The sequence below is a fragment of the Dipodomys spectabilis genome, unplaced genomic scaffold (genome assembly GCF_019054845.1).
Source record: "Dipodomys spectabilis isolate Male_0828 unplaced genomic scaffold, ASM1905484v1 ptg000289l, whole genome shotgun sequence".
NCBI lineage: Eukaryota > Metazoa > Chordata > Mammalia > Rodentia > Heteromyidae > Dipodomys > Dipodomys spectabilis.
The window spans coordinates 379,556-404,237 of record NW_024870966.1 but is presented as its reverse complement, the minus strand read 5'-3'; the positions used below and the strand labels follow the sequence as shown (position 1 = coordinate 404,237).

Here is a 24,682-nt window from a genome sequence, read left to right as displayed (position 1 = left end):
CATTTTGCCCTCTAGGATTTATATCAAACACATAAAATATAACAAGATAGAATATAACAAATATACTTTTAAAAGCTCTTAATTTTGTTCAATGCACGATCTTAAACAGGGAGACAAACATTATCATGGTGTGTGTGTGTGTGTGTGTGTGTGTGTGTGTGTGTGTGTGTGTGTGTGTGTGTGTGTGTGTGTGTGTGTGTGTGTGTACTGGGGCTTGAATTCAGTCACTCATGCTTTCATTTAGTGTTTTCACTCAAGGTTGAAGCTCTACCCATTTGAGTCACAGTTCCACTTCTGGCTTTTTCCTTGTTAACTGGAGATAAGATACTCTTAGATTTGTCAGCCCCAAATGGCTTGGAACCATGATCTCAGTCTCCTGAGTAGGTAGGATTACGGGCGGAGGCCACTGTGCCAAGCCAACTATTTGTTTTTGCCAGTAGCCCACCAGTTGAACTCTTTCCAAATGGGCATATAGTCCAAAAATTATATGTATTCCTTGCTATTTAAAAAAAAATCCTACTTTTGACTTTTTTTTGTCTTTTCTTTTTTGGCACTGGGATCGAACCCAGGACATTGCACTTGCTAGGCAAGTGCTTTGCCACTGAGCTACATCCCAGCCCAAACTTTTGACTTTATACATAGAATTAACAAGTGTTTACAATGTTTAAGGACGACAAGTCAACATGATGCTGATAATCATTTCTTTAAGTAATAACCAACATTCTCCAGTCCTTATTAACTCCCACTTAAGTCCCTATCAGTAGCAATGCTCCAGAAAATTTTGGAAAGACAGACACAATCGAAAATTGAAGACAAATAATTTGAGAGCAATGGAGTTGGAAAGGGGTCACTGTGACCTGGACAATTAAGGTTTTTCCAGGTCTGTAGTTTGTAGAACCAGAATTTGAACTCAGCTCTTTTGATACCTGAAATGATGGATTTTTTCACAACAGCACTAGCAAACTTACAATAACTGGACAACTGTCAAAAGAGATATGGCGACAAAAATAAAATAAAATGAAAAAAAACCTCTGTACTTGTACCCGAGACATAAAATGTACATGTAAGCATTTTGTGATAGTTGGAAAAAATTGGGAACAACTTAAACATCCGTGGAGAGGACAAGATATTAAATAGAGCTTATTTATCTCATCCAATACCACCTAACAGTTAAGGGAAATATATTCCTGTTCAATGCATTAATATGCATTGTTTGTTGGGGGAGTACAAATTGTACAACATAATAGTATAATATCATAAAGAAGAAAATGAGACATCTTATGTAGCTCTCTGTTCCATAAGTTCTTACTTTTCTCCCACATGTCTTCATAGTTCAAAGAAACTACAAGTGACATGAATAGAAATTATGTTTATTACTACAAGTGAAAAGCTTAAGGCTTTTCAAAATAACTTCCATTTGCATGTAATTTCTTCTTTCTTGAGCTGTTGGTGTTAATTTCCTCATGCAGGGAACATTAAGGAAAGTTATATTTATTTCCTCTGTGCTAATTAATTACTTTCATTTGAGAGAAGGAACACTCAGTATATCTTGAAGGATATATTCTTCTCCCCCACCCCCCATGGAATTAGAGAATCCTTTATTAGTAAGTTACATAAAAAAGAAATCTACTTTATTTCCAAAGAAGAGTTATCATGCATGTTGCTTCTTTACATTGTGGAAGTACTAGTTAGAATTACTAAATGTTAGAGAATGCTTTGGTAGCTGTTGTTATAGACTCTTATAGATGACCCAAATGAAGAAAAATCACTTCCCTAAAGATCTAGCAAACCTGGGCTTGAGGCCCAGGCTGCTGACTGGTCATGTACCTTCCTATCCATCAGGGACCCCACCCTTGGACTGCTCCTGACCAGAAGGCAAATTAATCAGCCCAGTGGTGAAACCAAAACTTTTACCCTAAATCCTCTTACCAGTCCATTGCTGTTATAACTTCAAGTTCATTTCCCAACTACATTTCTATTTTTTGTCAGTTCTGTAGAGATTTATCAATGTAGGTATCTCCAGTGTAATTCTGGCTGGGATTTCGCTGTAAATATATTAACTTCATATACATTTCAGTTGTGAGTGTATGTATCTGAGGTCTAAAGAGTGTAATAACTTGGGAAAGCTTCTTGCTGACCTTATGTTTCTGCATCTCCATCTGGAAAATAATACCCATTACATAATGTATATGGGATCATTAACACTCTTGGCCCTGGAGGGCTATTTAAACACAGAACATTATAATTTTCCTATAAGAGATGTGTACTACATGATTTTAGAGATACTCATGTCCAACAGGAAAGTCTTCCACAATGCTTGGAATAAATCTTCTCGTGGGGCTTTCCTGAGAAGTGTGACACAGTGCAGCTTTTTTTTTTTTGTCTGTGAAATCCTCTACTCTTGGGGGAAAATGTTGATCATTTCAACTTTCTGCTTAAGCTATTCGCATTTACTGCATTCAAAACATACAGTATTGTACCTATTTAAAATGAGAACTTCCAGCATTTTCTTTTCACAAAAGATGTCACTTTCCCAAGCTCTTGATTTTGGAATGGTACAAAACATTTCCAGATATATCATTAAGTAATAGGATAATGATAATCATTTAAAAAAGGGGGTTTGTCATGAGTTCTGGCCTGTAGTCCATATGCACACAGTCCTTTCCCTTTTAAATTACTGTCTACATACATCTTAAAATTAATAAAAATTTAAAACTGTCTCGCAAGACAATAAACATTTTTGCAGAACTGCTTTGATCTCAGGTCTTATGTAATGACTGTTATTTTTTTTTTTTACTATGGGCCAAACATATCCTTGGCTCAACTAACATGTTTTTTATCCTCTTAATGTAATAAAAAAGAAATACTTTAGGAAATGACTTCCTTTTACAATGAAATTCCAGATTCTATATAGCTTTTTTTTTTTATTTGCTTCCCCCATGGGCAAAAACACACTATTTTCTTTTTCTGGCTTTAACACATTGACTCAGAAACTTCTGATCTTGCCAGTAAGCAAGAGTCAATCATTTGAGCTTTAGCCAGATTTGAGGAAAACCCAAAAGAAATTTAGGTGTGACAGGAAGATGTTAGTAATCCAGTTTTGTTCAGCTTTGGCCTTTAGAGTATTCTTTGGATTGTGTTGGAATCTATTATTGCATTGTTATGAACCGTTGCTGCCAGCTTCCACCCTAGAGATAGTTTTCTTATGGAGATGAGTGAAATGATACTTGTAAACAAGTTTATAATCATTAATAAAGCTTACCAAACAATTTAAGCTCTGTAGAAACACACATCTACTATTATAACTAATTGCTTATTGTTTATTTAATTACAACATTTAATAGAGATATGAAGCCTTTAAAATGCAATTTAGAAAACTTTTAAACTTAATTAAATTGGATTTCATGATGCCTATTTTATTTTTGTTTCAGGTGTCAAATTTTTCTCCTTAGAAATCCTGGTGACATTCTACTCCTGACGATTCGAATGTACTCTTTAAAAAAAAAATCCCTAGGAATATTTTTCTTCCAAGTTGAGTTGACAACTGCCCACTCTGGGATCCAGATGCTACAAGCTCAATAGGAAGATTCTGCTCTGCTTTTCTCACACATGGTCTTTTCCTATGTTGTTTCCCAAGGATGAAAAATTCTGCCTCAACTGGAGACGTTTGAAACCTGGCCTGAAAGCAATAAACATGATACTGTATATGTCGAAGAAAATTGCTTTCACATCTCTCATATTATTTTCCTCTCAAAATTACTCCCGTAAAGGAAGACGACATTAAATCATCCAATAAATTAGCTAGCGTGCCTACTGAATGCTAAGCTCAAAGAAGGCTTCACATGGTACACCCAGAGAGTGGACAGGGAAGACATGTACAAAAATAAAGGCAAAAGATGCTGCATCTAAATGTCCCTCGTGACAGAAATAGAGAGCTCAGAGTTGCACCCACAGTGTGCGTCGTTCATCATCTCCTCGCAGTCCTCTCCCTTCACCTCCCTAAAGTTGGTGCTTGTTGGTGAGCGCGGAGGGGGTGCTTTGGACGTGGGCCCCCAGCCATGTCCTACGCAGGGACACATTATGTCAGAAGGAGGACGGGACATGACTTGGCCAAGGTCGCACCGTCCACAGGTGGCAAAGGTAAAGCCAGAAGCCAGGCCTGCCTTCTGCCGCCAGCCCAGCCCCTTCCATGATTCTTTATGAATCTCCGTTCCTTCTGGACTCTAATCTGCTTCCTTCCCTCTTTGTCTGGGCGAAGGCTGTCATGTTTAGCCAGGTGACAGGCTCTCGTCTCTTCACAACGGATGGATGGATACGGACTGGCTATCAATGAAGAGGGCCTAATCATCCACCCTTGGTGGGGCATCAACTCTGGCCCAGGCACTGGGCACCCACGGCAGGCAGAACAAGGGCAGAGTCCCCCTCCTCCTAGAAACCAGTTCTCTTCGTCGTCAGGGCGGTCTGCAGGGTCCCAGCCCTCCCTTGGCGGGCTCTCAGGTCCACCAGGCCCAGGCAGCGGTCGGGGACCGGGGCAGGTGCTCCGGGCTCCAGCATCCTGCGCCGCGCCCCTGTCGCCAAGGCAACCTGGGAGGCGCTGACCTCTGACCCCGCGGCCCCGCCCGGCCCCGCCCCTCGCGTTGCGGAGAGCAACCTAGAGAAGGCCAACCCGGAAGTGCCGCGGCCGCCGCGCTCCCGGTGCTGGGCGCCGCCGACCGGGCCTGGCCGAGCCCCGAGCCCGCGGAGCCTGCGGCTCTGCAGCCCCAGGCCCTCCCAGCGTCCCGCTGGCGCCCGCGCGGGCGGCCCCGGGACGCCGACCCGCTCCGCGCTCGGTGACCCGCCCCCGCCCGAGGGGAGGAGCCGCGGCGCGCCGAGGGGCGGAGGGCCGGGCCGGGAGAGCGCGGGCGAGGCCGCGGGCCGCCGGCGGTTCGTACTAGCGGGGTCGGAGGAGGAGCCGGGCCGAGCCCGCGGGCCCCGGCGGGGCCGCGGAGGCGTGCGGAGGCGTGCGGACGCGGCGGGCGGTGCGGCCCGGCTGAGGCAAGGCCGGCGGGAGGCCGGGGCAGGCCGCCGGGCGGGGTGGCCGCCCTCCACCGCGGGCCTCGGGCGGGCGGCCGGGCCTCACCTGTCGCTCGCAGCCCGGGTGTTTGTCGCGGCCCGGTGCGGGGCTCCGAGGCGGGCGCCCGCGGGACGGTGGAGGCGCGGGGCGTGCGCGCGGAGGCCTGGACGGCGCGGCCAGGTGATGTGGGCCCCGGTGCTGCTGCAGAGGAAAGGGACCCCCCCCACCCCCACCCCGGAGCAGCCGAGCCCCGGCGCCCCCCGCCCCCGGTCAGCCCGTAGGATGCGGTGATTAGAGCCGCAAGCTCTCCCTGCGGGAGGGGCACCGCCTGCGCCGGGAGCCTCGAGTCCTAGGGCCGGAAAGATGCTGTCCGAGCAAGCCCAAAAGTGGTTCCCAACCCACGTGCAGGTCACAGTGCTCCAAGCCAAAGATCTGAAGCCAAAAGGCAGGAGTGGCACCAATGACACATACACTATAATTCAGCTGGGCAAAGAAAAGTACTCCACGTCTGTAGCCGAGAAAACCCTTGAGCCGGTCTGGAAGGAAGAGGCCTCCTTTGAGCTGCCGGGGCTACTCATGCAGGGGAACCCCGAGAAATACATTCTTTTCCTCATAGTTATGCACAGGTCCCTGGTGGGTTTGGATAAATTCTTAGGTCAGGTGGCCATCAATCTCAATGACATCTTTGAGGACAAACAAAGAAGGAAAACAGAGTAAGTTACGTAATTTATCTTGATTTGGGGGGAGCTTATTTATGGATTTGCTGTTTGGGGGAAACTGTTTATAAACTTGTGACATTGGTCTTGCATTTGAAGTATGACCCAGTTTTAAGCACCCTATTTGCATGACTTTGAAAGTAAAAATAGCTGTTGGTTGAATGAATTTTTTACCAAGTGGAATGATTAGTGATTATTATTTTCTCACATATGTTAATTGAATATTTTGCACTAGATTTCAAGGCACTATTACTTCTTTTGTAAGAGACCTGGATCACAGTGTTGATCAACGAAAACTAATATAGGTATAAATTGTGATATTTACGCAATACAATTTTCCGTGAGCTGGAAAATCAGAAAATTAAATTCACCAACTTAATATTTATATGTGAGTTGAACTCTGGCTGTCGAAGATAAATCACCAAATTTAAGACTTTTATTTTCAGCATTATAAACCCTGTTGGCTTTTATTTTTGTTCAGCCATTTTTGAGGGTCAGTACATCTTCATAGAGTAGAAAGTTGTAGCAAGAAAAAAGTTTTGGAAGTATATGCAAACATCCTCAGTCTTGAACCCACTGACATGTTCATTTTGCAATATAGTGGCACTATTGTTTTCTTTAGGTAGAGTTTAGTAAAGCTGATGTGTTTTGACCATATTAACTGCTGGAAGAGTGGAGTGATTAAAATATTGCATTGATGTTAATAACTTAGTCACTGGAAACATGGTATTTTTAGTATCTATTTTCCAGCTTGTATTAATAAAAAACAAAATATGAGCACTAGGATGTTAATTGTCTTCAACTGAAAAAGTTATGTTTTCAGAAATAAACTTGCTCCATCCTTAAACTTAGCATTTTCCTAGTCTGAGGGAATGTGAAGGTCACTGGAATTTATGGGAGAAAAATGGGTCCATCTTGTAAGAGGACTTCAGATTTCCAAAATAGCTTTGGTGTTTCCTCCAATCATAGCTATAATTAATTTACCCTTAGAAAAACTTTCTACAATGGTAATTTTAAGTTTATATTTCTTGTATTTTAAAACATCTATCTTCTGTTATTTTCCATATACCTTCCAGCAGACTTTTAAAAACTCCAGGAGTTTTATAAAATTTTGTTTTTTTGTTTCTAATCAGGCCTTTCATTACCTAAGATTTGATATACATCAGATAAAAGGGCAGAGAAATACCAAGAATGCAAAAGAATGAAAGATACTTAAATTGAGCAGACGAAAATATTTTAAAGGGAGGGATGTTTTTAAAAAGTGCTTATTTATCAATGAATATTATAACTGAACTATCTGATACTTTGAAGTGGCATTTGTTACCCTCCTATGGATTCTTTATCAGATTTAAAATGAATACTTACCAAATAATTTGTTTCAAATGGTCATTTTTAGGTGACTTAATACATACTGTGTAAAGTGTTTTGAGTATAAACTTTAAGCATATAGTAGCTTCAGATTTCTTGCTGTACAGTTTTGGTGAATAATATATCACAGGCATCTAAAGCATCAATTTTTCATGTTTAAGTAGGCCCAATTGTGAACCCAAAGATTCTGAGCATAAAATAACTTTTAAAGTTTTTTCTTACTTTATTATTGTCTTTGCCAGCATGGAGGTTACATTAAATTTGGCCATAAGCACTGCTCTAATATTGTGGTCTCTGTATAAAATTGATTAGAACTTTTTTTGGGGAAATGCTTTGAAATGTTATCAACAAGCCTTGTGGTGTTATTGCATTCAAGTGTTTTTCATATGTTATTAAATACTTCACTTTTTTTGTGGATAGATGGAGACCTCATATTTGATGAGGTATCTTTATTGGTAATATTTCTAGATTTTTAATATATTTAATAGCTTCCTTTTCCAGCACAGCTGTACATGTGGCACAGTAAGAGACAGATTCGAGCCACTAGTGTATTGCAAGAAAGATATTTAATATTCTGCACATTGCTAAACCTTGTCAGCATATTCCCCAGTGCTTTTTAGAAAACGAGTCTGAGTGATGAAGGCTACCAGCTGATTTAGAAGTCCCATGGAACTTCTGGGTGTGACACTTTCCTTTTTGACATTGAAGATGACAAGTATTTACATCTTGTCTTCCACTTATTCCATAAAAGGCAGCAAAGTATGATGGTTGAAACTATTAGTTTACTTATTTTTATACCTTGAAAATATTTTTTTTCTTTCAAGGAGATGGGGAAAAGGGCCTGAGCCAGAACCCTGTGAGCGGAAAGAGACTTCTGTATTGCTCCCTTTAATGGATGTCTGGGTTGGTTTTGGCAAGAGATTTAAGGAACTAATATAATGTTTAACAATAGAATGGTAAAATCGTTGATGCTATTATGTAATATCCATTGATTTTTTTTTTATAACCTAAATAGGTGATGCTCGTTTTTTTTTTTTTTCAATGCTTGTGAAAAATAATAACTGTCAGAGTCCCCAGATTTAGGAATGACTCACACATGCAAGTGTAAGAGCTTTTTGGGGGTCTGCAGTGCACCTGCCTCCTGGCCTTCTGGCCTCTGGCACCCTTTCTGCCATTCTTGCTCCATTTCTGACCACACAGTACCAATTGCTTGGGAATTGTTCCCACATGCATGGTGGTTTCTGAACATGGACCTGTGCCCACTGAAAATTGAACAGAGGCCATGTACAGTTTAAATTCAACACTCCAGAGGTGAAAAGAACCAGCATTAATCCAGTAAGCTCCCAAATGCTGTGTCTTCATTTTATCTTTTTGAAGCCCTGGGAAAACAAATGCTATCTCAGGAATGATGCTTGAAGGTCTCATTAAGACTTCCTTCAGATCAATTTAAAAACAAAGCAGTTAAAGTTTCTTGCGATGCCTACTTTTTAAATATGTGTTCACATTCTTTGCAGGTGTTTTTGTTTGTGGTGGGGTGACGGAAAAACACTGTTTTTACAGGATGTGAATTCAGATGCATAGTTGCTTTATTATTTAAAGCTTGCCTAATTATTTAGAGTTCCCTAGTTAAAAAAAATTACACAAGACACACAGTCACTGAGTTTTAGCTTGGTGGTCTTAAAAATTACAGTTTTAGGAACAGGAACAGAACCAACATTTATTTAGCTAAGAACAAAGTGTTTTGAAGAAAGCTTATACTCAGTAGTACAAAATCTATATTGCCTTCCTCTTTGGCTCTTACATCTCCTGATTAAATCCAGTATCCTGGGAATGTGATGTGTGCAGCCACATGGAGAACCTTAACACATGTGGCTCAGCACATAGGAGGAACTTCTATATTCCTGCAGATGTTAGTCCTGACAGCTAGATTTTTTTTCCCCGTACTTTAGCTGACATTAGGAAGTTGTGTCATTCTCTACCTTAGTTTCCTTATCAGTGAAATAAGAATGTTAAAATAGGTGATTTTATTCGATCTTATTTCTAAACTTTTGTGAATTTTGTCTATCTTACCCCTTTTCCTTTTGGTGGTGGTGGGATATTTTTTCTTCTCAGATTTACATCATTTGTTGTGTACATGGAATTGCATATTTGTTTTTGTTTGCTTCTTTAAGGGACATTAACTGAGGTGTATTCACCTGTTTTTGTATAGCATGAGATGTTGCAGAGTATTTCTGAGATACCAGAAGTGTTTCTCCTGTTGAACTGGCTTTGTTTTTCCAAAACTGTGAGGTGTAATACCTGAGACATTTTGAGAACTCAATTTTGTATTATTGTTAAGGTTCTCTATCTTACACCTTATTACTGTCACTTCTTTTGGCCTCTGATCAGATGTTACTACTTTATATAAGGAATTTATTCAATGCAATGGTTCAGATTAAAGTTTTCTATTTTAAACTGCTTTTCACCTGACCATTTCTTGGTTGAATTGTTTCAATTTAGTTAATGAAGAGATTACTTCTCTTGCATGTTACTTTACTGTAGCTGGTATGTGTGTATATATTTTGTGTCAGTTCTCTGGCCCTCCTGGAATGGCCTGTGAGCCAGTCTTCTACTGGATGTATAGTGAATGCAGTCTTCTTTTGGCATATCCTATTGGTACAGATGAGAGACATAATGTACAATTGGTGTTCCACTGTAGCTAAGAAAATCTGTTGCAGTATTTTAGAGCTATATTTAAATAATAGCATGTCTACAGGAATGGATATCAAGCTTCATTGCTAAGTAATGTGAAAACATAGTAGAAACGATTTTGGTGGCTCTTTTTTTTTTTTTTTTTTTTTTTTCAAATTAGCCATTTGCCCTGTATACTGTCCACTTGTAACACAAGCAACTGAAGAATTTCTCAGAGATAGAACCAGTGTAAACAAGATGAGAGGGAAAACTTCTTACAGCTCATTTCAAAACAGGCAATAGGATACATTGAAGGGACTGAAAGCCTAAGATTTGAATACATATATAAAACTAAGTTTTGTTCAGTAGTGGTACAGTAGCAATAATAAATGAAGCAAACAGTTTCTAATGAATCATTATAACTTTTTCCCCTTTGGAAACTTTACAAGATGTTTGTCACAGTTTACTCATTTCAAGTATCTTACTCTATTTTATGTGAATCTGAATTATAACATTTGCCATTTTAATGACTAGCTAATCGTAGTGAGGATCTCCAGTGTTAATGAATTTTTACTTTCATATAAGCAGTATTTTCAAGAAGACTAAGTATTATGAAAATGTGATCATTGTTTGTCATTGTGTAGTACTCAGAAATAGTTTGAATAGTCTCTACCTCTTTTCTACCTCTTTTGTTTTTTAATGTTAAGCATCTGGTAGCATTCACCCCATATGGAAACATAGTAGCAATTGTTGATGGAATGTTTTAATGATGAACAATTCTCAAATTACAAAAGCTTATCTCAGAAACCTCATACTGCCAAAGACCTTCACATCACAGAGACCGTGAATGTGTGTGTGTGTGTGTGTGTGTGTGTGTGTGTGTGTGTGTATTTGTAAGTTAAATTGAGTAAATGACATTCAGTCATTTGGTTATCTTGATGTATGGCCCCTTTAAAAAAGTTTTTTTAAAAGTTATTTGTACAAAAATTTGCTATCTTCGCTACAGTGTGTATTGCAATAGATTTTTTTTTTCTTCTCTTTAAAGGTGGTTTAGATTAGAATCCAAACAAGGAAAAAGAATCAAAAACAGGGGTGAGATAAAGGTCAATATTCAATTTATGAGGAACAATATGACAGCAAGTATGTTTGACTTATCAATGAAGGACAAAACAAGATCTCCCTTTGCAAAATTAAAAGACAAGATGAAAGGTAGAAAAAATGATGGGACATTTTCTGATACATCTTCTGCAATCATTCCAAGTACTCACATGCCTGATTCTAATACCGAATTTTCCAGTGGTGAAATACAGATGAAATCCAAGCCAAAAAAGCCTTTTCTTTTGGGTCCTCAGAGACTCTCTTCTGCACACTCGATGTCTGATTTAACTGCATCCCACACAGCTGAGAAACTGAAGCCTGGTGCCATAGGTCAAACACATCTTCTTGGTCGCCAGATAGATTCCTTTGGAGTAGTGCCAGAAAGTGGTAAGTGTCGCCTCCTTTCCACTTGTCCCCTCAACAGCCTGCTCAATGTTTATAGTTTAAAATTTTAAGTTAGACAGTAAAAACCTCAGTTTCTTGGTAATATTCGCTACATTTAGTCATCTATCCAGTTTGAGTGCTTACAAAACCTCAAATTGCTAAGGTCATTGAGGGCAAAGTTTGTCTGTTTTGTATTTATGTTATTAAATGATAATAAAATGAGTCCTAGTCTCCTCTCAAGGTCTGGCTTTTTTACTGCTGCTTCTCCTGTCTCAAAAGGCTACAGCATAAATGAACATTCCATTACATCATAAAGACTTCAGGAGAAAAAAAACTTTTATATTCAGAATTAAGAAAGGAAATTTAATACTAATGATGAAACAAGTCTGAGGACTTGCACCATTTTCATGCCAGTAGCTTGGCTGATTTTGACATTATAGTTTGTTTATGTAATGGTTTCTGAGCTCAGTAAATTACTAATTGTTTCAACAATATACTGATTGTTCTTAGCCTAGATAGTTCTGACTGCTATACCTTACCATCAAGGTTGTTTTCCATGATTACTTTAAAGGTTAATACCTTTAAATAGCTAATTGCTATGAGTCTAAAAGCAGTAGGATACACACAGAGTGTGTTAAATATTGATGTAATGTGTCACCGATTATGTACTAACTATAGAATTGTTTGTAGGAAGTCTCAAGTCACCACACCGAAGAACATTAAGCTTTGATACTTCTAAAATGAACCAGCCTGACAGCATTGTGGATGGAGGTGAATCCTCCTTTGGAAGACAGAATGACCCATTTACAAACGTGACTGCTTCATTACCCCAAAAATTTGCAACACTGCCAAGGAAGAAAAATCCATTTGAAGAAAGCAGTGAATCATGGGACAGCAGCTTGAGTTTATTTTCAAAATCAGTTGAAGTAAGAAAAGAAAATAAAAGAGAGAAAAGGGAGAAAGTGAGCTTATTTGAAAGAGTGACAGGGAAAAAAGATAGCAGAAGAGCTGACAGACTTAACAATGGGGGATCTGATAGTCCTTGCGACTTAAAATCGCCCAGTGCATTTACTGAAAACCGGCAGGACTATTTTGATTATGAGTCAACTAATCCGTTTACAACAAAATTCAGGGCTTCAAATATAATGCCATCTTCAAGGTAAGATTCATAACAGGGAAGTTGTGCTGTTTGGGAAAACCTTGTACTTGACAGTATTAACTATGCAGTTTAAATACATGAATATTTTAAATTCCTTTTATTTTTCTTGAAAAATATGTTTTTAATAAGGAATTACAGAACCAAGCAGTGTTACACACATCCTTGGAATTAAATTTTTTAATCTTGGAAGGATAGAAGATTCTTCCTCTGTCCTAGTCTACTCCCATTTATGCTAGCCAGAGACTCCCTACAACTTTGGGCGGACACAGCATGGCTTTTGCTGGCAATGGGTGAGAGTAAGTCATGGGTGTTAATTGAAACCAGAAATGTGTTTCTAGATATTTTCTAGGGATTAATTCCTGGGCTGTTTAGAGATTTAGTAGACCAATAGGACCCCATGGGCTGGCTATTCTTTAACAAACACTAACTTCTTAAGTACTAATGGTTTCATAATAGATGTTAATTGTCCTTTTTAAATGACTGATTAGAAACAGTTTTAACTTGAGTATGCTTATTGGAATTCACTAACGATTTTGGGTACAATAAATACACTGATCTACACAATAACATAGTCATAGAAACATGATAAAGGTTATGTTCTTAAGTTAGGTATATACTGTACTTAATTCTAAGTAAAAGTTGAAACTATACACATTTAAGTGCAGTGACAGATTTTATAGAAGTGAATGGTGGAAAAGAGCTGATTTAAGAAAGTCTTAAGCAAGGTGCTGGTGGCTTACATCTGCCATCCTAGCTACTCAGGAGGTTGAGAACTGAGGATTGTAGTTCCAAGCCAGCCTGGGCAGAAAAATTTGTGAGACTCCCATCTCCAGAATAACAAGCAGTTAGAGGTGTGGTTGCGGTGGTAGGGCCTACTGCATAAGAAAGTCAAGCTAGTGTGAGACCCTGAGTTAAAACCTGAGTACAAACCAAGTAAAAAGGAATTCTTAAGCAAAAATTAAGATAAATTTAATGAAGTCTTAAGTAATTATAGTAGAAGAGTATGGCTGAATGTTTGCCATATAATGGACAGTTTTCTTCCAGTCAGTAAAGTATAGATACAGACTCTAGACTTGACAGTGCTTTGACCTCTGTAAAGGTCAGAATCTTTATCTTTGTAACAAACAAAATAGTATTTAGTCTATAGGATTCAGTGAGGATAAATAGTACATGAAGTACATATTACAAAACCCATCCCCAGATAGAGAATCTGTAAAAGCTAACTGTTGTAAGTTGAACATCTTTCACCCAAAAATCTGGAATCTGAAATGTTTTCCTATAAGAAGTACTAGCTAAAGTATTAGTATTTCAGCCATGTGCCAGTGGCTTATGTCTGTAATCCTAGCTACTTGGGTAGCTGAGATCTGAGGATTGCGGTTCAAAGCTCACCCTGGCAGAAAAGTCCATGCAATTCTTATCTCCAGTAACTTTCCAAAACCAGAATTGGAGCTGTGGTTCAAGTGGTAGAGCATCAGCGTGAGTAAAGAAGCTAAGGGACAGGCCCTGAGTTCAAGCCCTATCTCTGGTACTCAGCGTAAAAAGCTTATGCAACTATTCCAAAATCTAGAAAACCCATATGTGAGGCCTTTGCATCGCAAGCGTTTTGAGTATGGGATACTTGACCTGGGTTATGTTTTATGTGTTGTCATATCATTTTATGAGCAGAAAATGTAGTGTTAGCAGCCAGTCTTTTAGGATTTGTCCATCCATTTCTTATATATCTTCGATGATGTGTTCAAAAGAATTCATTTAAAATTTTTGAAAGGAAGTGTACAATTCTTTAATCAATAAATGTGTATTTGCCACTACTTTAGAAAGAAGCATTCAGAACTATACAGAAAAGAAATCAGTTGTATCATATGGTATCTATTTTATAGAAGAGGTCATAAGTTTTGATATTCTGTTCTAAAATATATTGGTATTTCACAGAGTGTACTTCACATATTTTGTTAAATCCTAAATTATGGGAATAAATAGAAACACATTGCCTACTTTTGTCCTTTACTAAACTTATTTTTCAGATTGTTGAAAACAAATATCTAAGGTAACTCAGAGATTATGTAATTTAGGTAATTTCAAAGTCAACAAAAAAGCAAGAAAAGGAGAAATAGTAGAAAAAAGTTTTAAAACTATATTAGTGTGTATATAAAAAAAATAAGTGCCCTCAAATCTTTAAATGCCCTCTACTTGAGCTGCATATGTGGCCTGCCCTGGGTTTTAAAAGTGCGTATGGCCATTGGTAGATTCAATCTTTGTCTAGCGTTACTTCAGTACTAATGCCATTTCTATCAAAATCAGAGTGGTTTCTTGATAGATGTACAACGTGATTGCAAATGTGTAAAAATAATTTTGTTTTTAATGTTAAGACTTTATTTTATTCATATTTATGAGGTGCCAGATATGAGGACAGAACTTGTAAATTCCTGGGAAGTTACTCTTTTTATGTCATAAGCCATTTTTGTTGCAAATATAAAACATCTGCAGTGAAGTTATTCTAATTAATAGTGTAAAAAGACAGAATTGAGTACAACTAGGCACATAGAAAAGAGTACTGCCCAGTTTCAGCAAGCAGATTTGTCTGGGTGGGATTTGGGAGGATATTGTCAAGATAAGTGTTTTCTTTATGTACAGGGTCTCCTCTATCTTGTTTATCCTCCCTGTATCTTTGCCAGTTATGTGGGGCATTTTGTATTTTCTCACATTAGCCTCCAAACCAAATACACTTTTGAAGCTATGAACTCAACATTACTCAGACATATGTTGTAAATTATTTTTCCATTAGTACTAAATAGATGTGCTTACTGAGTCTCCTGGACTCTTGGTGACCAGTGTTTGTGAAAATACTGAGCAAGATGTTGAGGGTAAAATAAGTCACTATGGAACTGAAATTTGTTTTGGTGAATGAACTGGCTCACCTTGATTTCAGGGACACAGCGGCTCTGTTAACTCTTAAGTGTGTGATGAAAACTATAACTTTCTCTCTTTATGTTCCGAACTTTATGCATTTTAAATGTTCTAAAGCTCTTTTTCCTCCTCTTAGAAGTTGGGTTTTTATTTTTCATGTGTGTAAAATTAATCTAAAGAAATCATGTTGGAAATCAGAAAATCTACTTTATGTTGCTTCTGTTTTTGGAATAGTTCCGAGAATGTTGTGCAAAACTGATAGAGGAAATTAGGCTTTACGTTGGGTTCCTTCTACAAAGTGTGCTGCTCTTTGAAACACTTCCCAGAATTATTAATTCACAGTGTCCTTTCTCTTAACTTACTCCTGCTTCTTGGAAGCCTTTCCTACTCTAAGGATGAGGAAGTAGTTTGCTGAGCTGTGGCATTTTCTTCTGAGCATCCCGTTGAAAACTATTAGGTTAAGTCACTGAACATTTAAAAGCTGGGATTTAATTCAGCAGTAGTGTTTGTTCCTCATATACAAGGTCCTGGATTTCTGAGAAAAATGGAAGTTTTAAAAGAATTAAAAATTTAAATTTAATAACGTTAAGTAGCACATAACTGAAGTCTGTAAAAGCAAGATATTTAGAGTTGGTTATCCACTGTAGTTAACCTCAGATATCAGTGATGTATCACAGTCAAAGTCTTATCATTTCACATAGTGTTTCACAAAGCAGTTCATGGAAATGGGAATGGAAAGAGTGGCTGCTATGCTCCGTGGGGGAGGGGGGGTGGAAGGGTCTCTTAGGAACCAGGCTTACTTCTTGTGATAAAGGGCCCTGCTTATGCACTGCAGCCCTGGAGATGGTAAGACTGTAGGTGGGACTTTGTATAGGCTTGGCAGTGGTGTGCAATACTTCTTTACATGTCCTAATGTCCATAGCTCAGTTAAGTGCCAACCACACCTGCAACCAGTTCAGAAGTAAGGTTTAGTAGCATGCCAGAGGAAGCAGAATTGGGTTTAGAGCACAGTGTGTGTGTGCTGTAGACACCAGCTCAGCTGTCTGCTAAGTCAGTGGTTTGGCATCTGCAGATCCCCTCTGTACAAGCACATGAAGTATAGGTGGAGTTCTTGTAATTTTGAGGAAAATGACAGTTTATTACTAGAATTGAGTTTGTATTTAAAAATTGCTACTATTGCTTTTTTTTTGGGGGGGGTGTCGATGGTGGGGCTTGAACTCTGGGCCTGGGCGCTGTCCCTGCACTCTTCAGCTCAAGGCGAACGCTCTACTGCTTGAGCCATAGCGCCACTTCTGGTTTTCTATTGGTTTATATAAGAGTCTCTCAGATTTTTCTGCCCGGGCTGGCTTTGAACCACGATCCTCAGATCTCAGCCTCCTGAGTAGCTAGGATGACAGGTGTGAGCCACCTATGCCAGGCTTCTATTCTTGCTTTTGATTGAGAAAGATCACAGACTTAGCATCACCAGCCTCAATTTTTATCTCCATCATTTGTTAACCTATGTAGGGCCTTGGTTATTATATTTTTCCCTCAACTTGGAAAGCATAGCTTGTTTTTTAATTAACAAAATATTTTTCTCTAGAAAAAGTTTTTTAAAGAATCTTTTAACTCCCATTTCCTATGTGAGGCGCATAAAATGTTCCTCTTTTACATTTCTCCTTACTTTATCTTGTTATGATAAAATAAATCTTAACTAAAAGTTAAAAAAGAATTCTTTTGTAAGTTTAGAAAACATTGGTTTTAACAAACTCAGCCTGTGTTCTCTAGCAGGAGTTCTACTGCTGAACCACATCTCTAGCCAGTTTTTTACACTTGTTATTTTTGAGATAGGGTCTCTATTCCTGTCCAGGAATGCTCTTGGACCATAATCTTCCTATTTTTTTTTTTTTTACTTTCCACCATCTCTGGGATGACAGGTATGCAACCACCATGCCCAACAGATGATTATTTTCTAAAAACAAATATACGGGGTGTTTGTTATACCACTTTAAGTGCTTAACAAGTTATAAATAAGTTGAAAATTGGAAATGGGAATGTTAGGTGTGTTCACCAAGTCAATTTTGTTATTTTTGCTTTCAAGATAAGGTCTTAACTACATCCTTGTAGCTCAGGATGACATAGAACTTGTTATGTAGTCCAGACTGTACTGAACTCAATGTGCTTTGGCCTCAACCTCTGGAGTGCTGGGATTACAGACATGTACCACCTGCTTGGCTGTTTCCCTTTGAAAACAATGAACACCCTGGGCGTATAGTATCTGTATAACCCAGGGTAGACTCCATTCGGATCCTTCTGCCTCAGCCTCATCAGTGCTAGGATTATAAGTATTAGCAGGCATGTGTCACCACCACATTCTTATTCTTTGGCCTTTTCTAGAGATGTCATGTCACTTCCACCACTAGCTGAATTGAGAGGGTCTTTGAGAAGGGCAGAGCTATAAGACAGGAGCATCCTGAGTCCCTGAATGCACAGGAAGAGCACTGGTCTGGGAACAACCAGGTGGACCTTGTGTGCAGCAGAAATGCTCAAACACTAAGTTGCCGAGGGTTTTGCATGTATTCATTATAGCACTTACTGAGCACTAAGCAGGTTGCATGAGTCATGGTAGTTCCTGCTCTATTTTTAAAAGCCAAGGTAAAAAAATGTCAAAGAACACCAAATCTAGACTCTTCTTCCTTAATTTTAGGACTTGACAGTTTTAGGTTTCTCTACCTATTTCTTTCACCTTTACTTTTGCTGTTTCTCACCACTGTCCTGAGTTAAGTTGATTTCCTTAGTGCACCAGTCTGTTCCTAAGGGTCTTATAAGCTGTGCCATCTCCCTCCCTGGGCTCATTGAAGGATATGCTCTTAACTTGATTCAGTGTCATGAGTCTGTCTATCTGATGCTAAAACCTGCACTGCTTCCTTAGTATTAACTCAGTATTTCTTTTCTTTGGATTTCTGCTGATAGAGAGAATGTACCAGTTACATGGTGTGTGTTGTGTCTGGTTCACGTAGCCATTCCTCTGAGCAGCATTCATTTTGTGATGGTTGTGCCGAGTTTTTATCCTCAGGGCACTTAGCCTAGATCAGTACATCTCTTAGTGCATTATGAGTTCCTGGGGAGTTTCAAAACTAGTTTGTTGGACCTCACCTCACATGAATTAGGATCTTTGGAGAGTAGACCTTGAAAGGAAAATCACCATTTAAAAAACTCTTCACTGGTGGGTGCGCAGTAAGGATGGAAACTTGCTGATCTAACTACATCACCTATTTCCTAAGCCCCAGTAGGTTCTTACTGATGATGAAATGGGGAGTTTTCCTGTTAAGCTCTATTCCAACAGGCAATTTAGTCTTCTATTAGCTTTTCTTACAGGACCAGGCCCTACATGAGATAGAGGGCATACAGTAGGGAAGACAGCTTGGCAGAAGTAGATGCACAAAGGAGAAAGAGGTTGAATTTGGCTGAATAGACAAGACATACCTTGTTGTGAGCATTGAAGAGAAGTAGAAATGTCTGACTGTTTGTTATTTATGATATCTGTGATATTAGGATTCAGGTAAAAACCTGTTTATCAGTAGTGAAGCATGACACTGAAAAACATTTTTAAAGCCAGTTACTCTGGCACACACCTGTAATCCCAGCTACTCAGGAAATGGACGCTAATAGGGAAAAACTTGGCAAGACTGTATCTCAAAAACAAAGTAAAAATAAAATTTAGATTGCCATCTAGGTAAGAGGATTCTCATTAACATAAGGAGAAATTTTCTGTATGTCTTATTCTGAAAAGTTTGAAATGTCAGTAATAAGAGCTTTGTGAAATGAGCTAATGTAGTTAGAGGATTAATGGGTCAGAGAACAAGTACTATTGGGAGATGATACTTTTTACCAGGGAACTTTGGGGACCAGTCTTAGTGGCTTGCGCTGAGAGCACACTCCTCTCCATTACTTTGTGCTTCTTTGCAATTATGAACACTGGGATGGGACATTTTACTTCTAGGGTGGCTTAGTGGTGTTTTTCCTAATGTTGTTCCTGGAATTATTGATTTCATCAGATCCCATACAAGTGCCTGCTGGCCTTATTAAGTTGGTGAACTTAGGCCAAATGTATGTGTGTGCATTTAATTTAGGACAGGACAGAAAGAGTGTCTAAGATGAAGACCTTGTAGTCATCGCTAATAGTTTATATAATTTTACATAGCTTTCTAGAACAAGTCGACCCCCCTCTTTTCCTCCTTCCCATTTTTATTTTCCTCCATAATTGATTATGTGCTATTATTGTGCAATACATGCTACAAAAATAGGTTATCCAGAATGTGTATAAATGTTTTTCTAATTTCCAAAGATCCAATTTCACCCTATTCTTACTAGCATGCTAGCCATTTTTAGGAAGTTGTATAACATGTCCAGGAAAATGGACTTCTTAATGTAAGGTTATATTTTGATTTGGCAAAGCATAGTAAACAAATGATTCACAAAGAAAACTTCATAATTCTCAAATTTTGATTTTTAAAATGTCCCTTATAAACTTTTTTTTGTGAATTAATGCTCAACCTTTGCTGTTGTCAACCTTTCCATGAACATGGTTTATTTTAATAGCAGTATTTACTTTCTGTCCATGTTTGTTTTAAGATAATTTGCCTGTTATTCATGATGGGCCAGAAGTCTTTTCAGCCTCATTTAGGAACTGAAGCACAAACTTTTGAGGTGATTTCTAGAGCCTTTAATCCATCAGTGCACAGGGGTTTCAGAATGTTCCCATGTAACAGTGACTGGGAACATGAAACGTGTGATGTGATCAGTTCCCGTAACACCAACTGCAACTTCTGGGTTCTGCTCCCCAGAGTCGCCTGGAAACTTTTTTACCCTTTGTCATCCTAATACTCATTATATAGGTCTCATTAATTGGGGCATCTCCCAGTGGGTTAATTTGCAGATACCAACCATGCTATCCTTTTCCTAACACACTAAACGCAAATTGATATTTTTAGACCTGGAAATTGAAAACATGCAAGTGCGTGCACACGCGCATGTGCACTCACACACACAAACACGCTTGTAACAAAAAAGACGAAATTCACTAAGTTGTTTTTTTTTTTTTCCCTGAGCCTAGAGATTGAGATTCAGAGAAATTATGTGAGATAGAAGAAAACAAGTCAAAAACCCACAAAAACTACTGTAGGCTAATAAACTGATGTGAAAATTTCTCAATTTACAGCACTTGACAGGTGCTAAAAGAAAAGCATCTTTAATTTTAATGTGTTGTTAGGACCTCTTTAGAGAGACTGTACAAGTTATTAACAAGGTCCTCTGAGACAGGAGACGGGTAATTAACAAGACCTATGGAGATATAGTTTAGGTAATTAACGAGCTCTTAGGCACTGGACACTGGATAACACATAGCAAGTCCAATAGTTAAAGAGGACAGATTGTTATGATACGAGCAGATAGGAGATAGAGTGCGTAAGTCCACTGGAGGTTTCTGATAGAAAGTGACCCCAGTGTGCCAATTTTTATAAATCATTATGCATGCTTTTTTGGTTTAAGGCTTGAGAGAGCTATTTCTTTGTAAAACTAAGCAGTAAGTGTGTTTATTAATGAAGATTAACAATCTTTGTTAATTGTCATTAATGAGCTATTTTGAGGAAAATACATTGAAAAAACAAATTGATTCCCAAATTGTTTAAGACACTTCCTGTTCAATGTGGCTGGTTAGCTAAAATTGCCTATTCTAGATAAACCTTGCTCTGATAGTGGCTTTAAACTCTCCAAAATCCAGGCCTGAGAACAGCTCTCCCTGATCCAGTTGGGTGTGAACCTGCAGGCTGGTTCCTTTAGTCAGGAGCCAGTGGTTTATTCAAATCTTGAGAGTTGATACTCCCATTTGAAAATACTAGGTCTAGTTATTTCTTGGTAGCTTTGATACGGCTTTAATTTTGGTTCAGTAGGTTCCCACATTCAGGAAGGATGTTAAAACTCTACAGGTCAGGAGTAAATGTTATTCTCTAAAGGTCAAGAAGGCCCCTGGGAGTCTTACTCCTCTAGTGTCTCAGGATGATTTTTTTTCTCAATTTCAACTCTGACAAATGATATTTCATTTTAAAAAATATATGCAAAGGAATCAGATTACTAAGATTAATCATTTTATTTGAGCTAATAGAAAAAGGTGTATAAATAATAGAGAGCACTGACAAATTGGATTGTGCTCTGATTAATATCTTAGCCAGGCCCTCAGCCAACATGGAGCCCTTGTGAGGGTGCAGTGTGGGGGAGGATCAGGACTTAGGCAAGGAAACTTGTGTGGAAGTCATTGCGATTGTTAAGGTGAGTTGCTAGCGGTCATTTGGCAGTGATTTGAGAGCTATTTCTGGGCCGAAATAGATAGGCCTTGCCCACTATTCTGTTTTGAGGTGAGTGGAAAGATGGAGGATTGGTAAAGGAGGAGAAACAACTTAGAATATTCTAATGATACATCTTAAATTTGGTGAAATGTGTTGCCTTAAAAATACTGTATTTAGGGCTGGGAAGGTGGCTCAGTGGTAGAGCGCTTGCCTTGCATGCTCAAGGCCCTGGGTTCGATTCCTCAGCACCACATAAGCAAAAAGAAAAAAAGCCGGAAGTGGCGCTGTGGCTCAAGTGGTAGAGCACTAGCCTTGAGCTGAAGAGCTGAGGGACAGTGCCCAGGCCCAGAGTTCAGGCCCCACGACCGGACCAAAAAAAAAAAAAATACTGTATTTAGTACAATGTCAGACTACGGTATTTGAATCAGATTTGAAATTTCAGTATTGATGGAGAGGTTTGGATTTTTTTATTTTGTTTTCCTTCATGAGGTACTGTTTATTTTAGATTGTTTTTAGAAAATTGGAATGATGTGTTTTGATTTGAGACTAGCATATTAGTGTGAAAACGATATAGTACTTGAAAGTTTATTTTTCAACACTAATGAACTTTGGCTTCTTTGAATACAAGAATGTACAATTCAGTAACTGCTTATGAGCTTGTGCATTTAAGGTGTCTTCCTCTTAGCATTGTAATTACCTCCCATGTTTCTCTTCAGTAAGGTGAGCCTTCTAAACCTTGCCCCTCTTGAACTCTTTCAGTTTCTCACTTAACTGTATTTTTTGGGTTTTGGCTTCCCTAGGCCTCATGAAGTTCCCAAGCTTAGAACATTGCTAGTTGGGCCACTGACCAGATCACCTGTGAGCATTTGTCTTTCATCTTAATAAAGCTTTATGCTTTGAGGTACAGGTAGTGTTTCTGTCTATGTAGTTTATGGCCATAATTAGTTACCTTGTAGCCAGGGTGTGTAAAATAGCTTATAGATACATAAAGTAGTTAATTCAATAATGAAACAATTTTCCTTACATGTATTTAATTAATCTCTCAAGAATATTAGGATCCAGACATTTAGTATTTGTGTTCTTGAACCGTAAGGATGAATTATTTCTTTGATTTGTTGTAGTGACTGTAATGTTACTATACAATTATAAATAAAATTTAAAATTTTTATATATTAAACAAAATGTTTTTATGTACGTACTTATTTTAACCTTAGTGATCTTTCTGATAAAAAGTGCTGATACCATTTAAATAGCAGTTACTTGACTTGGTTTGGCTCTCTTAGAGCAAAACAATTTGAACTACCACTTTTTCTTTTTGACTGACAAACATGTTTTAAGCTCCACTAGGGCTGAGAGTAAAGTTTGGAGGTATGACTTAGAGATTGCTGAGGTTCCATAGCCACCTTGGCAATGGAAAGGGATAGGTAAGAAATGATCTACAGTGAACATGTAATAATGCATTTTGAACATGGAGTCTGATGTGAGTAGGTAGAGAAGGGAGCAGTTCATTCTATTGGAAATTGGGGGACTGCTTCTAAAGAAGAGATCTTTGAGTTGATTTGACTATTCAATATGATTTTATAAGTGGGGAAATGAACTATAAACGCATCAGTTAATGAGCAAGGCTCATTTAAAATGTTACATAGTGACATACATCTATAATCACTGGTAATCCCAGTACGCAGGAAGTTTCAAATTTGTAATCCTACACTGAGGAGTTTGAGGCAGGAGGACCAAGAGTTCAAGACAGCCTGGGTACCTTAGTGAGATCCTGTTTCAAAAAAACAAGAACAGAACCCACAACAAAAGCTATTAGGTAGATTTTGAAGGACTATTTTTATAAATAGTATACATACTATTTTATCATTAGCTCTTTACTGACAACTGAGTAATTCTACTTTTCTAGTTCGAGATAGGACACTAAAGTCTGTTATTCCCTGCCTGGAAGGTTCCTGAAGAGGTAGATTTGCTGCTGTACTGTAGGTTACTGAAGAGCCAATTAACGGGTGCCCTGCAGCAGCTCGGTGTTGAGTATAATGAACTCTTTGTTGTGGAGCCTGGTGTGGGAATGGGTGTTCAAGTTAATCACATATTTTGTTTATCAGAGGCGTACAGTGTGTTTCATACAGATTTTTCATCTTCATAGAAATTAATTGCCTGAAATGATTAAAAATGGAAATCATACAGAACATAATATAAGTTTGAATTCAGAGATCTATTTGATTTACTTCTTCAATGAGGGATATCACAGTGTAACATGAAACTATAAATACACATGTAGAATATTCTGAAGGCAGTTGAGATTTAGGAGTCAGGTCTGGATTTGAGTGTTGAGTAGTAATAAGGTTGTGTTAACCTTTCAAAGCCTCAATTTTTAACTGTAAAATGGGGATAAGCCTTGAGTAGAGACTAAATAATGCAGTGCCCAGTGTGTTGTGGAGTGTTTAGCACATGGTGTGTCTGGATCTGAGCTCTTGGTGTGATCTTACTGTACAGCTGCTATGTAACATGGGACAGTTGCTTGAAGTAGGTCAGATGGAATTCTTCTCAACTTAAAAACATCTTAAGTGAGGATTTGTTCAAGAAAGCAGTTCAAACATTCATAGGAAGAAAGACAGAGGAGGGTTGGTGAACAGGAACTTATGAGTCTCCTTTGGGAAAAGCTCACTTGCCTTAGGAAATTCAAGGCTGCATCTGGTGGATCCCTTCTGACCAGGAGCTGAGTATGGGCTCTCTTCTTTTTGCCATGAATATCAGACTTGGTCAAGTAGTTTCTGGACTCTGGGTTCTTTAATAGGCCTGAAGTGATAGTAACTATATCACTTTTTATCATTTTGTCTTTGTTAAAAAGCAGATATTTCTCACTTAATAGAAAAACATGTAACTAAAATTTGAATGTTAAATATGTTTGTATTGTCATGAAGTTATTTTATGGAGTTATATCCTAGGATCTTTCTATGTCATCTCATGGGCCTGCTGTCTTTGGATCACTGTCTTTGAACACTAT

General features: G+C 38.5%; 1 protein-coding gene across 3 annotated transcripts in view; it reads left to right on the top strand.

Annotated features, from left to right (window-relative positions):
* The first annotated feature begins 5,350 nt into the window (after positions 1-5,350).
* Rab11fip2 (RAB11 family interacting protein 2) overlaps positions 5,351-24,682 on the top strand; it is a 39,682-nt gene continuing 20,350 nt past the window's right edge. For 2 of the 3 annotated variants that reach the window (XM_042701341.1, XM_042701340.1), the window contains exons 1-3: positions 5,351-5,766; positions 10,853-11,292; positions 11,980-12,448. In XM_042701341.1, the coding sequence (XP_042557275.1) occupies positions 5,417-5,766; positions 10,853-11,292; positions 11,980-12,448 (1,259 nt within the window). In that variant the 5' untranslated portion in view covers positions 5,351-5,416. The remainder of the gene's footprint in view (positions 5,767-10,852; positions 11,293-11,979; positions 12,449-24,682) is intronic. The other variant, XM_042701339.1, reaches the window with a different exon arrangement.